A 23,342-nucleotide genomic window follows, 5' to 3' on the forward strand; every position below is an offset into this window, starting at 1 on the left:
GAAATTTATACAGTTCATAGAGCTCCTCAACTTTCAGAACTCAGGTTTTCTATTCAAACAAGTCTCTTTAATCATGGTGAAACATAGTGCAGTCCTATTTTGTTCACTGAAAACATGGGACAGATGAATAAAAAAAGAAATATTCCAATGCACTACTTTCCCCTTGTAGTTCTCCTGTAATCCCAGGAGATCTATATTTTAGGGAAGAAATTAAATTCAAGGTAGATGAAAATCAGGATGATTTGTACATTGACAAGAAAAGCGATTACAGTTCCCTAGATGAGACAATCATGACTAGTTGTCAGAAATCACTGACTGAACAATGCAGCCCAGATTCACTTCTTCCTCCATATGAAATTCTGGCTAATGATAGGATATCTAAGGGGCTCAGCAGAATTTAACTCTATCTCATTTGGCAAACTCATGTTTGTGTTGCTTAATCTTTTCTACCCATGTCATACAAGTCAAGGACACTAGCTACCATAATTACCAAAGGCCAGAGAGCCCACCAAAGAGCTTGAAATCTAACATTGCCGTAAATTACTATTAATCCAATCCTATCAATTGTTAAATCTCTATTCCTAGTTTTTCTTATATGGATGAAGCCTGCTATTTTTCTTCTTCTCGATTAGAAATTCTAGTTTATAAATCAACATTTGTGAAAAGTTCATCTTTATAAGACTATACTCTCTGATTGGTTTCCAACTAGCTAATCATCTGTTTTATTGGAATGGATAAGTGAAAACTAACTTGCTTCATTTTCTGTGGTTTTACTTTTGCTCTATGCCACCCAGTCTTCTCATTCTCTGTAAAACAGCTTGTACGGCTGAGGACTGCTAGCAGTTCACAATGCTTTTTTCTCCATCAGTACTCTCATTCTTGGTTTCTTAGATAAACCATGCATGAAAACAGTGTTCAGCATTATTGAAATGAAGCCTTAAAAAACTTGTGACTAAGGAATCAAAAACCATGCAAGCAAAATAAAGCCCTACTGTCAGGAGAGCCTGCAGGATGAATAGAATCATAGAGTTCTTTAGGTTGGAAAAGACCTTTAACATCATCAAGTCAACTGTTAACCTAGCACCACCAAGTCCACCACTAAACCATGTCCCTAAGTGCCACATCTACAGTCTTTTAAATACCTCCAGGGATGGTGATTCAATCATTTCCCTGGGCAGCCTGTTCCAATTCTTGACAACCCTTTCAGTAAAGAAACTTTTCCTAATATCCAATCTAATCCTGCCCTGGTACAATTTGAAGCCATTTCCTCTCATCCTCTCACTTGTTACTTGGGAAAAGAGACCAACACCCACCCCACTACAACCTCCTTTCAGGTAGTTATAGAGAGCGACAAGGTCTCCCCTCAGCCTCCTCTTTTCCAGGCTAAACAAGCCCTGTTCCCTCGGACAATCCTACAACTAGTGCTCTAGAACCTTCACCAGCTTCCTTGCCCTTCTCTGGACACTCCAGCACCTCAACATCCTTCTTGTAGTGAGGGGCCCAAAACCACACACAGTATTCAAGGTGTGGCCTTACCAGTGCCAAGTACAGGGGCACGATCACTTCCCTACTCTTGCTGGCCATGATATTGCTGATACAGGCCAGGATGCTGTTGGCTACCTGGGCATACTGCCAGCTCATAGTCAGCCAGCTGTCAACCAGCACCCCCATGTCCTTTTCCTCCAGCTGGCTTTCCAGCCTCTCTTCCCTAAGCTTGTAGCACTGCATGGGGTTGTTGTGACCAAAGTGCATGACCCAGTACTTGGCCTTGTTGAGGCTCAAACAATTGGCCTCGGCCCATTGATCCAGCCTGTCCAGATCCCTCTGCAGAGCCTTCCTACCCTCGAGCAGATCAACACTCCCACGCAACTTGGTGTCATCTGCAAACTTACTGAGGGCGCATTCGATCTCCTCATTCAGATCAATAATAAAGATATTAAAGAGAACTGGCCCCAATGCAGAGCCCTGGGGAACACCACTTGTGACTGGCCACCGACTGGATTGAACTCCATTCACCACAACTCTTTGGGCCCAGCTATCCAGCTAGTTTTTTACCCAGCGAAGAGTATACCCAGCAAATAGATACAAACCTGATGACTTGATTACAGTACGCACACATGGGAGTACGTTTTCCTGCTGGAATATGCTCTGCCCTCTGAACCAACGTGTCTTGCTCATTTAGCTGAGGTGCTGTTGCAAATTTTTCACTCGGGGCAGTTGCTCCAGGTGCTTTAATACTGTTTGATGTCCACCCACTGGCAGGAGCTGGGGAAAGAGTGCCAACAGCATTTAGAAGACAATCTTTCAGTACCAAGTAAATTATCTTGAAATACAAACAAGCAGTAACACTTGCCTAACATCTTTGTCCAGTGTATACCTGCCTGCTTAAATGAACAAATAAAAAAGCACTTATTTTCCCCTCCTCCCCCCAACTAAGTCCTTCCTATTTTATGAAATGTCTCTAAAGTAACACAGGATGGTTTTGGCCAACTTGTAGAAGTAGTGGGCAAATTTCAACATACTAGAGAAGACAGGCAAAAGAATATACAACCTGTGAAGGTATTATTTTGCTTTAGATACAAAAGCAGCATATGAACAGAGACAGGAGAATATGACATACCTACTCAAAACATTTTACAGTGAGTGCAATAGATCATACGTCATTGCTAACAGATTAAACAAGAGTATACATTCAATGCAACATTTACAAGAACTTAAAATACAGTACTGCATAAGGAAAACATATTTCTACATCGAATTTAAACACTAATCTAGATCACTAGACTGCCAATTCGAAGCACTCCAAAGGCCACATTCACATCCTCTTTATAAAAGTTATGACACAAATAAAAACCTGATGTTCTCAGAAATGTATACATCCACACACTTGCATTTGTGCTCAGGTTTTGAGAGTCGTAGAATAGACATAAGCTTTTATGGAGCACAAAAAATGCATTTACAAAAATGAAAGGCACAGATAATACCGTTGCCAAGGGTAATGAAGAAACAAACAGTTCTCTGCTTTTCTTTCTCCTCTATTGATATATGTACCTTGGTAACATACAAGCTACAACATGAGTTTATGGGAGTAGTTATTCCTGTCAAGTAGAGAATTCTTTTTATTTTTCAAGTACACTAAAAAACCCCCACATTTCCATAGCCTTTTGTTTGTAACCACAGGCAAGAGAAACTGTGAGCGTTTACTCAGCGCCTTGGCTTTAGTGCAGCCGTACTAAAACTTGTAAACCAAAAAGCAAAACTAAGATCTGAGAGAAACAACCAAGCAAGGACAGACACATCGGACAGTGCAGGATGATGCTTCTGTAGCAATGATGCAGCTCTCCAATGCAAGGTCAGGGCATCAGTACGTAGCTTTGTAAAATAAACCAGTTTGTGGAGCTGTTAATCTGTCTGCTAGTCTTCCTCTCTCATCTTTCAATTCATCTTCCAGGGAAAAGATGAAAAACTGTTTATCTCTCTTAATATAACGCTGATCAGCCTCCACCCTATAGAAAAGTTGCAAAAACCTTTCAGGTAAAACACTGCATTCCCTGCGCAAATGGGAGCGGCATACTAACCCACAAAGAAGATAAATTTAAGTGACAGTGAATACACAGAAAGTTCAACAGAAATGCCAATCCCTTGGTATTTACTGAAGTAAGATAGCTACACACTGCACAATTGAATCAAAGCAATTCAGTGAACTTTAGTTAACAAACCCTCCCCTCTACTCATGGGTATTCATAGGCTAAGGCAACACAGCTGGAAGAGAAATCTTTTTTAACACCAATGCTTTTGTACTGTAATTATGCTTGGTATTAATCCACTGATGGGGCTCGATACCTACTTTTGCTTACTCTTCCTCTGTATGAAGAAGTAATATAGTCATGCACCTTTTTTTTGTCTAACTGGTTCATCAAATTTTCTCAAATCAGGTCATTTCAAGACTGACATATTTTTGGGACTTTTTCAGTACCAGCAGTAGCACAAAGTATACCAGTTCATCGGGAGTTTTTTGTTGTGTGTGGGGGGGGTTGTTTGTTTTGGGTTTTGGTTGGTTGGTTGGTTTTGTTTTTAAATACAAGACTATGGATTATATTTAACGAATAATTAGCTTGCAATATCTTGAAAAAGTAACATCCTGATTCTAGAAACATCCAGCATTCCTGAGTAGAAAGTATTTAGGAATAGAAGCACATTATCTTGAGCAAGTCACTCTGCTACTGTACTTCATTTTAGACTATAAATGCTGGCTAAACCGAAAACATAGGAACAGATAAAAATGGAAAAGGTGGCAGAAAGGCTTTGAAGACATAAACAAAAGTGGATTTGATTAATAGCACTTTCCTCCTCTGTCATCACACATGGCTTAGTCTAATTTTCAGTTCTCACTTCATGAGAAGACAAAAAAATACACACTAAACCCAAATCTGTTTGAAGATTGCTTTTGCCATAAATCAAATTGCAGCACAGCTTCTAGTGCATTACTAATTTCTATTTGAGTTATCTTCTGAATCCCAAAGCCCATTCAGACACATCAGATAGCTCTTGTTTGCACTGTGTAGTTAAAAAAGTACTTCTGCTTGCTTAAAGTGGGGAGCGGGCGGGGGGAAGTACAAACATCACAATTATTCCTGTTTCTTTGGTCTCATTACAGCTTTCATTAATGCTACTTTTATGAATGATGTTTTTATGAACACTACCTCACTTTAAAATTACTACTGGCTAGGAGCAGAATTTGTCTACATAAACCTTCTCTACGGAGTTGTTACACAGACAGTCATTTCTAAGTTATTCAAAGCCCTAAAAAAAGGAGAAAAGGAGATAGTCTATCGGTTTGGGAAATAACTTTGGTCTACTAATGACCCTATGTTAAAACAAAACCTCTCTTTTGAGTGTATCATAACACAAACCACACAAATTCGTACTGTGTTAAGCAAGAGCTGTGCCCTAAGCAAAACCAAGCTGGGCATTCGGCGTCGAGGACCAGCAAAGGCAAATGGATCCACTCCACTTTCACTGAAACCGGTGAACTCAAGTTCAACGCCAAGACCTTCAGCAGATCAGGACTCCTATGGGGTCACAGCCAGAATGCAAACAGAATAAGGGAAATAACAAATAAGCCCTAAGCCTTCAGATACTTCTATATTTGTCAGAATATTTTTAGATATTGGACAAAAACTAAGTTCTAAAAGGCTTTTTGACTGTCATTTTTTAATTTATGTCACTATTTGGTCTACTATGAATGGAACAATATCTAATTGACCACTGCAGATGCCATCAGCAGCTGAGAACTAAGACAGAACAGGTTGCCTCCTGCTCAAAAATCCTTGAAAAGCAAGACCTTAAAGCATGTTATTATATGCTCTCTTCTTCCATCTCGAGGCTAGTGTAAAACCAGGAAGCTCCCTGCCCATACTCACAATTTGTCCCCTCAGCATTCTTTCAAGGGGTATTTTCCTCTTTGCTGGTATTCACATTAAGGCCTTGCTGGTTTTGCATAGTATTAATCCCCTCTATTCCTGTCCTGAAGTGGACACAAGTTTCTTTCAGTTCAGATTTTTCAGCCTAAAGAAGAGGACTCAGTCTGCTTCCATTGCCTTTGTATCCATACTCTTATTAAAGAAAATAAATCAGTAAAGTACAGTAATAGCTATTTCAACACATTTATTACACTGGTTTCTTTGTAAACCTTCCACAGTTGTTCTGCTAGTTTTTCTTTCACCATAGATCATTCTCCCTTTCTCATTGCTTGATTTGCCTCACACTCTTATCTTCCTCATTTCCATCTGAACACCAGCCGGAGGACAGCTTTTATTGCCCACTTATGTCTTTCCATAGGCCACAAACATGCCTTTAACACTCCAGTAATTTTACCAAAGGCTCATTACTTCCACTGCAACCCACAGAGCACTTTTTTGTTGGTGATACCCTTTTTGTTTGTTTGGTTCGTTTGTTGTTTTGTTGTGGTTTTTTTATTATTTAAAATCTCCACTATTAGTTAGCTACTTAAAATCCATATGAGTTCTCAGTATTTTTTCCAACCGTATTTCACCTCTTGTAAGTATAGAATCTCAAATATTAGGTCTGTTTTCTGGTTGTTGTTTCCAGATACCCCTTCTACTTAGACAGCAAGTTTAATGCTCCTGTGCTGGACAAGATGTTTTTCCTGAAAACAGAGAGGAAGGGGACACTCTCAGAGTTCCCGCATTCTCCTCCTCTCCTTTCTCTTCCCTACTCCCTTGGAAACCTTTTAGAGTGAAACACAACCACAGGAGTTAAAGAAGAGATCAGACCCAGAAAACTTATGCAGGTTTTTCTCGTAAGAAGCAGCTTTCACCAGGGCTCACCAGTAATAACAAAGTAGGTACAAATTATTACATTCAATCTAAGCAAAGACCTCTCAACTCTTGGCAGTCAGTCTGTGTCTTGTGCTTTATACTTTGTTTTTTACATTTTACATGCATGATTTTTGATCCCATCAGCAGCTCTGTTCTCAAAGAGTGCTGGGGAGGTGCCCTGGTATCTAAGATCTGGTGAGGTGTACGCACATTTTTAATTTCTAACGATGACCACGTGGGGATGGGAAAGGAAACCACCCCAGCTGTCTTGCAACACAATCTCCCCATGTATTTTCTGAGCACCACTTCTGTTGCTTGAAGTGGGACAAAGCGCAGCAACTTTCGTGGGTGCTCTGAAGAATTATAAGTTATAAGTAAATACAATAAATAAAAGCTATAAGAATTATACATCCCATCAGGAGCTATTCTACCCTGAGTGCCAGAGAGGTTTGGGTTCTCTGGGAGTCACAAAAAGATCTCTGTGGCCAAACCTCTGTGGCATTTTACAGGCTCTGCTTCACTTTCGCTCTCTGTAACCAAACCTTCTAAAGCACCATTGATTTGCACTTGTGTATTGTCATAGCCAGCTTTTCTAAAACAGAAAACACTCTGTACCCGATATTAACTTTCTACTTTATTAGGTTTAAGTTTAGAACCCTCACTGTTTGCTTTCATTAAACTCCTTGGTATGGCTAGTTTAATATTTAACAAAGTTTTAGGTAAGGTAAAGAAGTGGCTTTTTTTCTTTTTCAAAAATCCCAGTGTGACTTTGCCCTCGTTAGACTAACAATAGGCTGTTCCATCGCTGAGCACACGGATAACTGCAAACACTGGCAAAAGGTTTGGAAGACAAAGGGAGAAAGGCGGATACACAGCGGTGCCAAAGTCACTTTGACAGAGGTTCTCCAGTGCATAGCAACAATAAAACAGCCTGAACTGTTTAATGCTCACTTAAACATAACATCAGACTTCATGTAATATCTATAAATAACAATGCTACTTTAAGCTGTGGGAGTGCCAGAACTTCATTTTAAAGTGTTCTAACTCAGTGATTTATACGCTGCTATCAAACTACTGTATTATAAACGGAAAATATACAGCTTCATACGTCCAATTTTCTGACTTTTCTTAATGTATCTGTACAGTAAGAAATCTTCCTGTTCCTTCCCTCCAAACCAAACAGATGGCCGGATGAAGCAGCGTGTCTGAAAAGCTCGGCTGTCAGCTTGTTACATTAGCTGTATATAACACCCCATCCACTCCCAGGCCTGTGTGAAATCGCACAAGTTCAATGGAGAAAGCTACAGGACAAGCAAGAGGGGAGGAAAAAACCCAAAAATCACACACACAAAAAAAAAAAACCAACACCAACGCCAAACCCCTGTGTTCAGCAGTTCTCCTTTTGTTTCCTAGGGAAACTTGGAAGCATAGTCAGAGCTAAACCCCCCCACCCCCCACCGCTGATTAAGGGCAGGACAGGAAGGATTAAACCATTTTCATGTCCTTAAATGCCGGCAAAGGCTGCTATGCGTCCCATGGAAAATCACAACAGGTGCCACCCCGGCCCAATTTCAAAAACCCCTGCAACTGGAGGGGCTAGTTCTGGCACTGGCAACTAGTCTTTCAACTGGAAAGGCTCTGGCTAAACTAGCTGTAAAGCACCTTAATTAAAATGAGTATGGTGGTTTTAGCTCACTCAGCCTGTTTCCTTACATCACATACCATCACAAATTTGGCACAACTGGCATCACTTTTACCAAAAACGTGTTTCAAGAAGAAAGAGGAAATGAAGACCTGCACAACAGTGTTTCACTTCTCTGGAGCAACAGTTTAGAAATGCATTTGGTAGCTTTCTGCAGATAACATTTTGCCTTCTTCGCTTTTAGCTCCTGTTCTGACCTCAACAGCTGTCCAGTCTTGCCCACACGCAGATTATCTGCCAGTTTTGTGGAGCTGGTGTTCAATATTGAATAGTGATAAGGTTGCAATGACCGGTGGAATATTGACTGTTCATTTGTTGAACAAACATCAGGCATAATTCTTGGATGTCCTACAGCTGCACATCTGAACAGGACACATCACTGCTCTGAGCTGGTGAGAATGAATGAAGGGGAACTGATCCAGCGAGTCAGGCTGTGACAACAGGCCAGTTACTTTTTAAGAAATCAAAGATGATGGGTATCTAATGTTGAAAGTTGGTGAATGATCCCACTCAATGGGTGTGAAATAGCCACAGAGACAAATAATGTCTTCACCTCTGTTTATATGACTAGAGAAATGAGCATGTATCTATCTGATCTATGTATGCAACTAGTTTAAGTGCACAGCTTGGTGAACAGCACACGAATTTAGCAACATCAAATCACATGAAAATTGTCAAAGGTCATATTTGTAACAGAAAGTTGAGTTTCCATTCAGTAGATCCTGTAGTGAGGTACACAAGGTCATTTTGCCTCCAACAAGTAGGTGGTACATTTCTGAATCATTACTATGATCTGTACCTTCTTAAATATAAACATTCAAGTTTTAGAAACATGTTCATTTTTTTGCCATGTCTGCAGGAGTTAAAATTTCATACTACCATCAAATTAAGGTTGACATTTATAAATTACTCTGGTTTCACAATGGGTTTTGCTTGGCTAAGTGACTTCACATTACTTAACTTGTAAGAATAAATTCTTGTGGTTTGCTGTCACATGTTGATATAATCATTTAGATTAGATGAAAAATTAATAAGAATAACAGTCCATACACCAGGATCAGGAAGCTTTTGATATGATTGACAGGTCAAAACGCACTTTTACAGACAATGCTTTCTGTTTTTATGAATGGTAACTGCATCATGGAGGAGCAATCTTTAACAACCTTTTTCAGTGAAAAATGCTGGAACTGTTTATGTTTTGGGACTGTTCCTAGCAGAGGCCTCACCAACAAGGTAAGGATTTGCCTTAACAACTTGTAGTGTTACTCCAGTTTCTCGCGCAAGTTCAGACCATGGTCCTCAACGGGCACATAGGTCCTTGAACGCCTACAATAACTAGTCTTGCCTTTAATTTCCTGTTACAAAACAAATAGGAAACAAATTGGGATGAGATGGCCCTAAAAACAAAATTGCAGAACTTTATGAACAAGGTGACGCTGACACAATAGTTTGGTTGCCTTTTCCATGCAAAAGTATTCCTAAAGCTGATGGGCCATCAACTTAACTTACCCAGTAATTGTGGCCTGTAAGGTCAACAGAACTGAGATAGGGGCTGGGGTAATTACAAATGAAACACAGAAAAACAAAGCCAACAGGGACAAAAAGTGCCTTTATCAATCTTGAGCAAGGCCTCACTGGCAGGACAAGCATTTTGCTATAGCCCAGTAAGTCTTGGTGCCTCCTTCCTTCTCCCCAGCTTCATACTGTTTGACCTTATGGACAAACTCCCCAGTCTGGTACAGTCTGGATTTTTACCCCATTTTCCTTAGTAAACCTCTACAGTGTAAGTCACAAAGAAGACGACAAAGACCTGAACTATCAGTATATGCAGGACAGGATGTCAAATCACACTTAGAAGCAGGCTTGTATTTTCTTCTGCTTTTAAAGTTCTAATATTATCGAGGGAATAGGAAACAGGGAAGAAAAAAAAAAAAAAAGGCACAAGACAGCATGCTAAGGATACCTCCAGAGATAGTAAATCCAAGTCCACCAAACATATGAAAACAACTGCAAGGAAACAGCAGAATTTTTCAAACAAAGTTGCCTGGGGAGCAATTTTTTTATGCTTACAGTTAGCTTCCAAGTGTGTTCCCTCTGCTGAAGGAAGCATGTGCTTAACACATGTGCTGGCTCGGGATTACGCAACTGACAGTTGTGGGTATTGCAGAATATGCTGACATTCCCAAGCAGCTCTTCTGGAAGGGCATTATATATCCCAGTAGTATCAGGCTGAGAGACACCCTTGGAATAAGGAAATTGGCACATGCGGGTAACTGGTCACTTAAAACTGCAAGCTTTGGACACTTCGATCACAAACCCTCCCCGTCCCATCCTTGTACCCAGCTGACAAGCCCAGGAGGAAGAAAGGTCATCGATCACAATGAAACCCTCCTTACTAAGCAGCAAACCAGCTTTTCTGGCCGCCAGCTGTACCAGCTCACCACGGGACCCCCGTGATCCTGCCGGACCCTCGCGAATGAAGCAGGATGCTGCCTGCCCAGCTCCTGCAGGGGAAGGCAGGACGCGGCGCTGGCAGCGCTGAGGCTGGCGCTCAGCCTCTCCAGTCCCCGCTGCGCCAGCAGCTCACCCTCCAACAGCAGCAATTTGAAGATGGTGGGAAAGAGGATGTGATTTGGTGTGAGAAATCTAACATTGGAAGTCCTGACCACTTCTGACCATTGCAGATCCTGCTGGGCTTTCCGCGAGAACTGTTCGTCTCCTGGCCACGCTCCAGTTTGTGTAACTGCATTTATTGGTTAATTATACTTTCTTAAATTGTCCCAGCAGTTTCAATTTGCCATGGTGCTATTCACTTCCTTTCAAGATGCTGTGGAGTATTACAGCGTGCTGACAAGCAGCTGTTACATTTCACCCAAGAAGTGACTGCATGGCAGTGGCGGGTGAAAGCCATTCCTGCGCGTGCACTGTGTGCTTGCACACGGTACTGGGACTAGAAAACGCTTTGGGGTTCCTCGAGGGTGAGCAATGCCACATAAGCGCAGAGTAATAGCTATCAAATAGCAGAATATATGACTCACTATGCTGTAGCTAGGATGTTCTGGATATTTTTTTTTTTTCAAATTGAATACAATCTGTAAAAAGATTCTCCCTCTGAACAGAGTATCATAGCACAACAAAAATGAAGTGTGAATTATCAGAAATTCTAGCCTGTACACTTAAACACACAGTTACAGCCACAGTGTAACTTATTTAAACAACTGAAAAAATTAACAACATAGACAAGAGAGGCCGATAGCAAACACATTATTTGGAAACCACTGGCCAGACAAATGCCACTGCTGCACTGTGTGCACATCCCATCTGCTCCCCATCTTCAACTCCTTGTGCACCTGATGTGCCAAAGATCAGACTTTTTACGTTTGTTTGTTTGACAAACAAGGCTTTTATCCTGCTTATCCAGCTTCTTACCCATGCCTTAAAAGAGGCAGCCATCCCTTATTTCCTCTACTGAACCACTGAGGAACCCTGTAATATCAGTATTTTACTCCAAAGGGGAATAAAACCTCTGTTACCTTCACAATGGGTGACTACTGTAGAAGGGTTCATGGGTATTTCACAAGTGCCCCCCAAGAGCAGATGAGGATAGCTCAGCTCCAAGGGTGCTATCATCACTTTGAGATCACTTAGATCACTATTGACTTCTCTACAAAGAAACCCAGTGCCTGACACATCTACACGTTCACTATCTCAGCCAGTAATTTTAGACCATCTTCTTCCTCCATGCCTTTTTCTTGCCAGGTCATGAAATAGAGATCCATGGAACTCATACCTCAGTTCCAACAAAACCCCTCTGACACCTTTAGGCATCTCTGCACAATCTCAAAAGAAAAAAAAACAACAAAAAACAAACCAAAAAACCCCAAACCAAAAAAACCCCACAACCACCGAACCCTAAACAGAAATGGAAAAAAGAAACCATGCTACTCTTAATTAAAAAAGGTAAGGGTATTCTCTGATGGCCTACCCAAAAGAGGAAGATTCCAGCTAATAAACAAGAAGTTGCTGTCTGACCAAATGACTGATCCGTGTAGTCACACATCTTAATAAATAAATTCACTGATAATATTCATGCCACGTGATCAAACTGCAGATTACAGCTTCCCCAGACACAAACAAAATCATGCGACATGCCTGCTTTGCTATGGAAACCACTTGGTGTTATATACAATATTCATTAGAAGGGTGAGTGCTATCAGAGCTACAAAACTGTATGCCAAATAAGCTTCTGCTATTAATAGCATACTGATATACACATTTGCATAAGATTATGTCCTCCTCCTAATTATTTCCTAAGCTAGACTTCAACTATGAAATCAAGGTGTTCTAGTTCATTTAAAATTTTGTCAGGCCTATGAACGACCTATGAAGCCAAATTTTGTTTGGCCTGTGAAACATTGGCAATTTTACTTTAAAGAAAACCTTATGCTCACAGACTGCAAACAAACAGCAGAATTAATGACTTAAGTCTGAACATGCCCTGAAACGGTTATAGTCTTTCTTTTTTATCAGTATCTGACTAATTTTATCAGATCATTCAACTATTGTAACAGTTTTACCCGACAGACTGCTGGTTTCAGCCTTACTGAGTAAGCTCAGGTACAGCAAAACCTTGAACAGGCCTATTTTTTACAAAAATAAAAGTGAGGAAAAGGTGATGATCCCATCTCTGCTGTAACCATGCTTAGGTCTCTCCTAACTCCTAGTTTTGCATTACTGACTTCTCGAACAATATGGGCAATGTACAGCACATAAAACCAGAGCTGAGCCTAGGGCAGGTCTAACAGGGCAGACCTACAGTGAAACCTGTCACCTAACCTCTGGACAAGCCTCCGGCACCTTGACAACTGTTGGAATTTCAATCAAATCATGAAATGCTTCCTTTCAACTCAGAAATCAGGCTAGCAGGCGTGCTAGATATGTCACCACTTGTTTGCAGACTCTGCTGTAAGATGAAGGTGCCTCCAGACTGATGAAGGTGCCTCCAGACTGATGAAGGTGCCTCCAGACTGATGAAGGTGCCTCCAGACTGATGAAGGTGCCTCCAGACTGATGAAGTCAGATAATGTAGAAGATGAACAAAACCCAAGAGCTTTTTCACATCTCCAAACAGTCCATTTTCCCTCACCATTTCCATGAGCAGCTCTAGCAACAGGGGACAAGTGCAGACCGGCTTCCTGTGGTACCACGTGTCTCCTCATGCTCCTAAGATGCAAAAGCTAACTGAAGCTCCTCCAGCACCCAGGACATCGTACCTTCTCCTGCTCCTGTTCATTCCCGGGCAGCTGCCATTCACACTGCTGCATTTTCACCCCTGCACCTCCCCATTTTAGGAAACGTTGAGTTTTCCATGCCTCTTTCGTCTACAGTTTTTATTTCTGGCTTCCCCAATGTTTTTGGAGGGTGTAATGACTTTGCTTCTTTGTAAGTTAAGCAGCGCATCTCAGGACCCTACAGCAAGGCAGCACAGAGCTGACATCCTCACAACCATTGCCTTCCACCAGCTTCTCTATCAGTATGAATTTCTAGGGGTTATGTAAGCTATTCTGGAACATAAAATCCAAAAGTTTTCTGGCTGGCTTTCCCGCTCATCTACCTACTCAGTACCTCTAATGTGAAAAAAAAAAAAAAAAAAAGATTTTCACATTATCCAAGAGCATGGGAACAGAGAAGTATAGAATCAATTGTCATTTAATTAATCCTAAATCTTTCTCTTTCATGCGTCCATCATTAAAAAAAAGTCTACTTCAAAAATTAAACTTGTATCAATACTAAGCATGCTAATAGGATTTAGCAGCGAAACACCTACCAACATACCGAAAATGGGTGTGGTACTACTGAAACCCCAAGCTGACAGGTGGTTTCTGTGCAAGTGAAATTAACTTACCACTCTGTGAGACAGAGAGAGAGAGTTATGTCAAACACGGAGCACAGTCACTTACAAAAATGCAGGACTATCATATTCCCACAAATATTTGCCTTAAGTATACATGCTATGAAAAATACAACTTTAAAAAGAGTTGGGTTTTTGTTCCCCTCTAATGATTTACCCCTTTACCTTGTCCTTAAGAATATACTCTATGTTTAACAGGGAAGTACAGAAATGGCAGTGTATTGCCATCTTGAGGCTTGCTAGCAGAACTGCATGTCCAAAACAAAATACATATATTTGTTACCAAGCACAAAAGTCATTTAGCCAGATGTGCCAAAGCCGTTACAACACATACAGCATTAACACCATATGTTTTATCTTTATTTTTATGTCAAGGCCTCTGTAGTTCCTTTTCTGGACTGGATATTCTTTTAAAGAGGGAAAACCTTAACAGAACTAAAAAAAAAAAAGTGTGCTATTTAGCATCTTAGATCTTGTTAGAAAGAGAATCAAAAATATTCACCTCATTCTTACAAGAAAAATCTGCAGTTAGAGCTTAACTAGTAATACAGATTTCCTTACTTTGAAATTACTACTCAAGTTTAGCTCAGCACCAAAGACTGATTCAGTTTAAGAAACAAGTTACATTAAAATATTACCCCAAATTACTGCATGTAGTATTATGAAAATTACATACATTGCATGTCTTAATGTAGATATTGTTATCACATAGGAGTGTTCATAAAGAAACCAGCATGCATGGAGCTGCTGGAGCAAGTCCAGAGGAGAGCTACCAAGATGGTCAGAGGATTGGAACACCCTTCCTATGAGGACAGGCTGAAAGAGTTGGGCTTGTTCAGCCTGGAAAAGAGAAGGCTCCGGGGAGACCTTGTAGCGGCCTTCCAGTACCTGAAGGGAGCCTACAAGAAGGCTGGGGAGGGACTTTTTACAAGGGCCTGCAGTGATAGGACGAGGGATAATGGTTGGAAGCTGGGAGAGGGCAGGTTTAGACTAGATATAAGGAAGTAGTTCTTCACCCTGAGGGTGTTGAGACACTGGAACAGGTTGCCTAAGGAAGTCGTGGATGCTCCATCCCTGGCAGTGTTCCAGGCCAGATTGGATGGATCCTCGAGCAACCTGGTCTAGTGGGAGGTGTCCGTGCCATGGCAGGGGTGTTGGAATTAGATGATCTTTGAGGACCCTTCCAACCAAAACCATTCTGTGATTCTATGATTCTATGAAGACATTTTGGTATGGGTTTAAAGGGGTAAGAATCACCAAACTACATTCAAAGGTAGTAGCTATGTAAATTGTCCTTGCAAGAACCCACCTTTAAACAAATCTCTGTATCACAAACCTATGCAATACTCTGGCATCCTGCTCAAATAAAATCTACAAACGTCAAATACATAACCACTCATATTTTAGTGTGTTTTTTTCCTTTTTCTTTTTTTTTTTTTTTTCTCCAAATTTAGCATCTAGTTCAGAAAAGATCACTTGGAAAACACATGTCTGTTGATATTCTCACCCTTGAAATGGCATGGAACACATTCTGTTGAAGTTACAGTCACATGGGAAGCAGCAAGTTGAAACTGCAAGGTATATATATATGGGTGGTATATATGCTTTCAATAGAGGTCAGAGACATCTGATTTTGCTTGTTTGTAAAACCAGTTACATCTATGAGGCTACTTACAAAGGGCTACTGGTTTACAAAAACTGCTAAATCTGTTTTTCTTCTCCTCTTTTCTAAACAAACTGGACTGCACTCAAAACACAAATAGCCATTTGAAGACTGTTGTTTTTACACTCACAGTGAAGTACGTTTCCCTGAGCTATCCAAAGGTCTTTAAGTGAGCAAGAAAAAGCCTCTCTAAAAGTTACCTGCTTGGTTTGCAGCCTGCCAGCCCGAGTACTTGGCAGCACCCGGGGGTCCCATCGGCTTGAGGGCTGCAGCAGGCGTGGTGCTGGTGGGGGCAGGTCTTGGGTCCACATCTTCTTGGCATGCAGGCACGCTCCTTGCCGAGGTGGCCATAAAAGCAGAGGGCTGGGTAGCCTCCAGGGAATCACTGTTCAGAAAGCAGGGAGGAAAAAATAAAACTAATTACTTGCTAGAAAAAGAGAACCTGTGAAACAGATGTGGAGTGACATCCCCGCACCCTGGTGCAACACAGCATCACCCACTACTCTGTCATCACTGATGCTGGGGTCATCACCCCAGGACAATGCTGCGGAAGCTACATTTTCAAGCTGTTTCTTTAAGTACTGGACACCTGAGTAATTTCTGCCAAAAGTTAATATAGACAACTACATCCCTTCACAATTTCCATTTAAAATAATTAAGTGTTGGCATGTCACAGGTTAAAGCAGAACCCCTACTGTAAATTGGGTACACTCCCAGACTTTTCCAATACTTTTTTTTTTTTTCTTGGAGAGTAGGCAAATACTTATATAGCCAGATTACACTTGTAGATCTTAATAAAAATCATCAATCTAAAAGTGACTGAATTAAATGCAATTTTATTCTATGGGCCACTGCTCATCAAGCAATTAAGTATTTTAAAAGAGATGTAAGTTTCTTTATTCATTAAACAACATGCACAATACATTATATTGCCACTTTAGAGCAGTCTACAGCTGCTTTTGTATTTTAAGGGTTATCAGAACTCTTTTAACTATTTAAAAACACTCATGATGAAAACTGCACTGAATCACAATTCGTGTAGCCTGTAAGTAGCTACTAATTACATTGCCAGCAAGAAAATTTTTTTTCTCATTTCCACAGGCTCTTCAAGAATGAGAAAGTTATCATAACAAATTTTTTATGCAGTGTAACAGTATTTGTATAATGGATCTTTGCCTTTGGGAAGCTGAAAACAATTATTTTCATTAAAAATCTTCACAGTAAAGGAGTAATTGCTAACAAAGGTCATTTGCAAACTAAGAGGATCACAAAACCAGGAAATTAACTCAACAGCGTTTCAAAACCCAGCCAAAACAATTCCAAATACATATTTTGTGCATCTGGAAAGCCATCAGTTAACACATTAGAACCCTTATATTCTTTCCTCTATTGAAGCAAAACAAATTTATAGCACACATGCATCGCGCGTATTTCACCGGGGTCATTCACAGAATTATAGATTGTGCCAAACTTGTGAACTAAAAATTCTTGAGCTATTTTTACTTTACAAGTATTGCACACGCACAACATTGCCTTGCCCATTTGACACGCAAGAACTTGAACACACCATGAGGCCAAAATGCAAGCAAGTTCATAACCTTGACTTTTTTGTCTCTAGATTCACAGGGTTAATAATTGATGTATTCAGAATCTTTTTCTGGGTAAGGGATAAAAAAAAAATTCAGTTTAGAGAATATCTCTGAACGCTCAGTTTAATGAGTAACAGCTATTGCATTTGTAGGCTCTTGGTAACAGTGGTAGCTGTGCCAAACTGATGGATTTGCTAAACACAGCGTGCACAAGCCCAGTGAAGCACAAAGGGAGACCCTGCATTGTTACTTTCAAATGTTAAAGATCTTTAAAGACATTTGTGTAGCGCAAATGGAGGTATTTAAGGTACGCGTTAGACTCCTTAAAGCCTTAGGATGCAAGTCTTTTTAACAACAGATTTTGAGGCAGTGGAGATACACTGTATAAAAGTGCTGTTGCAGACTGAAAGAAAAAGGATGGGCAGACATCCTCTGACATGAAGTAGCAGCTCAGTGGTTGAAGACAAGGTAGTTTTGGACTTGCTTCCACTATGAAATAAGTGCATGATTGCCACTTCAGTGTCACAGAAACACCCTTCTATACTGTTGAGTACATTTGACAGTTAACTCACCAAACCTGCTCCAGGTCAGAGCCCCATTACAACTTTAAAAATTCCTCAAAACACTGTTGGTCCTAAAAAAAGCTTCCTCCTTCTCCATCACCACTTGACAAATCACTTTTCAGGTCTAGAATCTCCTTACTGCCTTTGTCTGGAACATATAAATCATAAATAATACAAATCATCTGTCACAAATAAGAAAATCCTGCTAAGTCAGCAGCGGTCTTTACATAGAAGAGGCTACTTAACAAGCAAAAAGGGTATCCTTCAGGCAGAAGGAGGACAGAAAAACGTAGAAATGGCTAGCTGTGCTGCTGGCAAACTGCAGCCTTATTACAGATACAGGTGAGGAAGTAGACACACATATCCACAAGGCTAGTTGTAATGCTGATTGGTATCTCCATTGCCATTTTTGCGGTTTAATTCTGAGGCTTGTGAATGACATGGCATGCTAGTTCCTGAAGTAACAGATCACTGGAGACACTTAGGCTTTCATTTAGAAATTAGGTGAATCCTAATGACCCCAAACTAAAAGACAATGATAAACCCAGCTATAAAACCACCCGCGGTTTTTTTTTTTCTTTATCACCTCTGGTGGTTTACATGCTAGGAGCCTACCCTACAGAGAAGCTTCCCAAGGGAAAAGCTTGAGGCCACCACTCTCACAGAGGGGATCATGTTGGCCTCAGGGCAAAACTTCTGATAGGTCTTTGACACCTTTTGTACTTTGTACCTTGTTCTTTCAAGCAAGAGTTGAATAAACTCAAGCGGGCACTACAGCCTGTTATAGGGAGGCTGCTACTGCAGCTTGGCAAGTCTCTCCCATGTGATATTGTCCACCTGTGGTGGGCTGCAGGAAATACTGCACACACTGGTTTTCCTGAGTTACAGCCTCTAATCACACACTTGCCTGGGAGTGCACGTGCAGCATTCTCTGTAGAGAGAAAGGTAGATCCATCTCACTTTAAAAGTAGTGCTGCACCCTGGAGATGTTCAACCTTTTAAATGCTGAACTTCTTTAAATTCATGCTTCAAAACTAATTCCTCAACATTTTACTTTATGTTCTTCTACACTGAGAAACACTCAAACTCCAATTACTTTTATCCATCTTTATAAACATAGCTATGTATCTTTTCAGAAGCACACTTACCTTCTACAAAGTGCCTGTACAATACCCACAATTAGCCCTGCTAGTATTTTGTAACTCACTAGGATATTGTACAATGACTCAAGATTATTATTATTAACCCATTACCTAGAAAATACATGGTTTAAAGAGACAACAAAATATACAGAAATCCAAGGAAATTGATAGGTTATGGAAGAGAGCTCCCATCTGCTTTTCAGTGTCCTCACTAGAAAACTGAAGAAGGCATGATAAACCTTACATATTTACCAAGTTCTGCATGAGCAGCTTTCTCAGACTTCCCAGATGACATGCATAAGTCAGGTTCAGGTCAAGCACATTTCCATGTCAAAACACTTGTACTGTTATTAAAGACAAGCCTACCTTCTAACTCTAGCCTTAACCTTTTAACACTGTGTCATAATTCTTAAATGATTCCTTTTCCACCTAATGAATACTTATACAAAACCAGAAGTTTTCCATGATGAAAACTAATGCAATCAAGAATCCTACACATGTTAAGAAAGATGATGTCGCTTGCAAGATGTGAATGCTCTGCTGTCAAGCTTTGGGCAAGGGGTTTCAACACCACAAGAAGGAAGGAATGGTGTAACATGAGCCTGACTGACTCAGAGTCTCATGTCCTGAAAACCCATGATGTGTTTAACTAATAAGCTATGGGAAGATTTTAATTAAAATAATCCTGGAAGTGGGTTATAAGGGAAAGATACTGCAAAAACAGTCTAAGAAAAAAGTTCAGCAAAGAAGAAAGCCCAAGACACCTTTGACATATGCTAGCTTGTACATGACATACTCTCCTGAATGTCTGTGGAGAACAACTCCTCCCCCACAATGGAGCCATATTCTATCAGAGTGAGGACATGTATGGAAAAAAACTTTATCGAGAGCACACAACAGGCTCCTCAGACTTACCCCCTCCTGATCAACAAAAGCACTGTGAAAACAGGCTAAAAAGCAAGCAATAATTCCTCTGCTATTCCTCCTCATCTACCTCCCTAAATACCACACACTCTATTACATTCTGTTTTCCGGTGGGAGGACAGGGAGAAAAAACACATTTGCCAGGTGACTGTTCCATCACTGAACATGGCACTGAGAGCTTCTTGGATGCTACAGAGAGACAACAGGCAAGGAACCTGCAGGGGAGGAAGCAGGTCCAGGTCACATGTGAAATGAGCACCAGTTTTTCAGAGATCACTGTGGGATATTTGCATTCATAACACCCCCCTTTCCTTCCCAAAATCAGGTGCACCAAGACAAGGCTGAACACATAGAATCATAGAATCTTTTAGGTTGGAAAAGACTTTTAAGATCGAGTCCAACTGAAAGAGTTAAACTCTGACAGTCTCTGGCTTAGGCCTCACTGTGATCTGTTTAGTTTTACTTGTGTCTTCGTTTTCCTGAGTTTTCCTTCCCCCACAAGGATGGTTTTAGCGATTTGCTGAGCAAAGTTGGTAAATAGATAACATCTTGCCTGACACCAAGGAGACAAAGCTATCTACAGGTGCCAGACGTTAAGGAAATGCCCAGCAAACATCTACACCGCTGTTTGTTACAAGAGGAGGTTGCATCAGAAAAGGGGCCCTGGCTTGTGCTCAAGAAGGAAGATTCAACTAGCATGAGGATGACTATGAGCAACCACGGGAAGATGAAAAGACCCTAACCCTAAATTTACTGTGCATGCTTGGACCATGTAGATGAATTCCGGGAACTCATCACCATAAGACTGCCCTTCTCAGGAAATCTAATGAATATGTATGATTTTTGTGTATATGAACCGGTGTGTTTTGCTAACCCATTGGAACACTTATGGTGGAGCATCCCCAGTGCTGCCCAGTGCTGCAGTAAAGAATGCCTGCTTAATAACACTGTGTTGTTATTGAGTTTTCATCTCGGAATCCTTACCCAGCCACACCTAGCTTCCCACCTCGGTGAGGAGTGTTAGAAAGCAAGCGGGGTTTGGAAGATCCGAATTTTGAATCACAACCGTCAACCCAGCACTGCCAAGTCCACCACTAAACAATGTCCCTAAGCACCACATCTACAGGTCTTTTTAATACCTTCAGAGATGGTGACTCAACTGAGAAGTCCTTCTGAATATACTCAAGAAGTTTCTGACGATCCCCGGCTCTCTCCCCAAAATCCAAGAGAAGAAAAAGACATGGTCTGGGGCTACAGATGTCTAAACCTACCTCCATCCTTCTATGGAAACTCCTATATAATGCTGCCTAGCATTTCTTCACACACACTTTAGAGAAGATAACCATGTATCATGTTATTAGCCAAAGGAAAAGCTATGGTTCTAACTAAAAATGAAATGCAACTTGCTGTCACATAACTTCTAACACCACTAGAACAGTAACAAAGGCTAAGTCTCTCAGACTTTCCCAAGCAGCTTCAATAGGTCTGGGTGGACTTTGTCCTTGTGCAAGCCCAAGATACCAGGTTATCCATCTGTAAACATCATCACTTGAGCCCTGAGCTTAGTCTAGTACATCAGTATTTTCCTAGTAGTTCTCTGGATTATAAATGATATTTTAACTCCCACTTGTTGTCTAGAACAACTGTGTGAGTTGGGAACAAGTCCCCTGTGGACTGAGGAAGCTTGCTGACAGGAGAAGGAATGTGGTATCTAAATGACAGTCCATAAATGCTTTCTTCAGATGGCCAGGAAGTCTGTGAGGTTATTTCCCTTAAGAACACTAAATCTTTAAAGACAAAAACAAGACCAAAAAAAAAAAGAAAATATGTGAGCAAATCACTCTTCTTGTTTTCTGGCACAACTAAGTGGAATAGGATAGCCTTGATTCTGCTTTATGGCTTCTAAAACCAAAACAGTTTAACAAAAAACTAAGACTTTTAACCCCAAGCAGGCATTGAGCATGCTGCAGAAACCTGAATAAATGGCTTCTAAAATATACACAGTAGTTGATACAGCATTGAAGGGGGGGGAATTTTTAATACAAACTTTTTGAAACATTTATATTAAGAAACTTTGCAACTTCAAAGTAAGGAAAGAACAATTTTTCTGTCTGCCCTAAGACCAAGTAAACTGTTACACGGATGCTTCTCCAAACGATTACAGCAACGTATTAGCTCAGCTGAGACAAAACTTGAATCTCAGATCTCAAATTTCTTGTTTTAAGCTACGTTGCTTAAATTGTACACATCACATGATATATTTTGTCCAGTATCAAAACACACATTAACTGACAACATATATAGAGGACCAGAAAAAAAACAGGTACAAGAATGATGACAAAACCCCATTAACGGGGAAAATAACATGGTTTTTTTGCAAGGGTTTTCTGGTGTGACAGTAGAGAAACAGAAGACAAGAAACACTTAGTGCTGACCTTTTTCCCACCCCTACTGCAAACCCATGGTCTCAGTCAGCTTTTTAAAATGGTAGTTATGTTTCATGTTAACCTAGCAGTGTTCGAATAACTTGCAAGAAAGAAGAAAATGCAACATAATAAAAAGAAAGAGCAAAGAAAGTCACGTGGGCAGAGGTATTTCCATATCAAGTTACAGTGAGGGAGTATGTAACCCCTCCATAAGCAGTGCTCTAAACAGAAACAATTCAAAGCACCTTTCAGAGTAAGTATTCTCTCAGAGTCAACACCAGTGTTTATCTCACAAGGCCAGACTATCTTCTTTTCATGTAATTGTACGTGTCATAGTATCAGGTAGATAAAGCAAAAGCCATGTCAATGCCCATTCTTACTAGTATCTCCCATGGTTTTGCTATGCAATTTAATTTTAGGGCAGAGCTCCAATTCTTGGAAATGCAAGGCATTAAATACATCATTTCCTTCACTGGATATATGTCATTTGTTAAAAAAAAAATGCAATCCCCCATAAATGTAAGGCTACCTCCACTGCCACCAGTATGAACACTTAGCTTAGTGAAAGACTGCAAGGCTTTTACACCAAAAAAAGAGTCCATTTCTGAGAAGTCTGGTAGAGGAAGAAAATGTGTGGATGTTCAGCACCACTTCAGGCCAGTTAATAACAGATATTAACTCACAAAAAGGTCAAGGTCTCTGGCAGCTACCCAGTACAGAGCAGTTTAAGACAGCCAGCTTTTTGGAACAGAGATGGTGAAATGAGGGATAAAAGGGAAACATTTCTGCAGCAACCCTACTGCAGAACAAAATCGAAACCCTGCTTTTGTTATAGCTTCAACCTTCTTGAGTTTTTCCCCGAGAGATCATGCAAACAAGCCTAAGCTACCTTGGTAAAATAGATTAATCATCTTTTCATCAAAGTTATACAAGATAGAGCCAGAAAACACAAACCACAAAGTTGTTTAAGCTTATTTACTTGGCCTTCTTGGTTGAGCCAGTTGTTTTTTGAATGAGTTACTCTACTATACACAATATCATATACTCATCTCTTTAGTTATGGGACATAAGATTTCAGGTC

General features: G+C 40.5%; 1 protein-coding gene across 5 annotated transcripts in view; it reads right to left on the reverse strand.

Annotated features, from left to right (window-relative positions):
* Window positions 1–23,342, reverse strand: part of PDLIM5 (PDZ and LIM domain 5) — a 128,354-nt gene that overhangs the window by 11,363 nt on the left and 93,649 nt on the right. For all 5 annotated transcript variants that reach the window (XM_086463722.1, XM_086463723.1, XM_086463719.1 and 2 more), the window contains 2 exons: window positions 15,818–16,002; window positions 2,091–2,265 (listed from right to left, as the gene is read on the reverse strand). In XM_086463722.1, the coding sequence (XP_086319848.1) occupies window positions 2,091–2,265; window positions 15,818–16,002 (360 nt within the window). The remainder of the gene's footprint in view (window positions 1–2,090; window positions 2,266–15,817; window positions 16,003–23,342) is intronic.

This window comes from Leptosomus discolor, chromosome 4 (genome assembly GCF_034619465.1).
Source record: "Leptosomus discolor isolate bLepDis1 chromosome 4, bLepDis1.hap2, whole genome shotgun sequence".
Taxonomy (NCBI): Eukaryota; Metazoa; Chordata; class Aves; order Leptosomiformes; family Leptosomidae; genus Leptosomus; species Leptosomus discolor.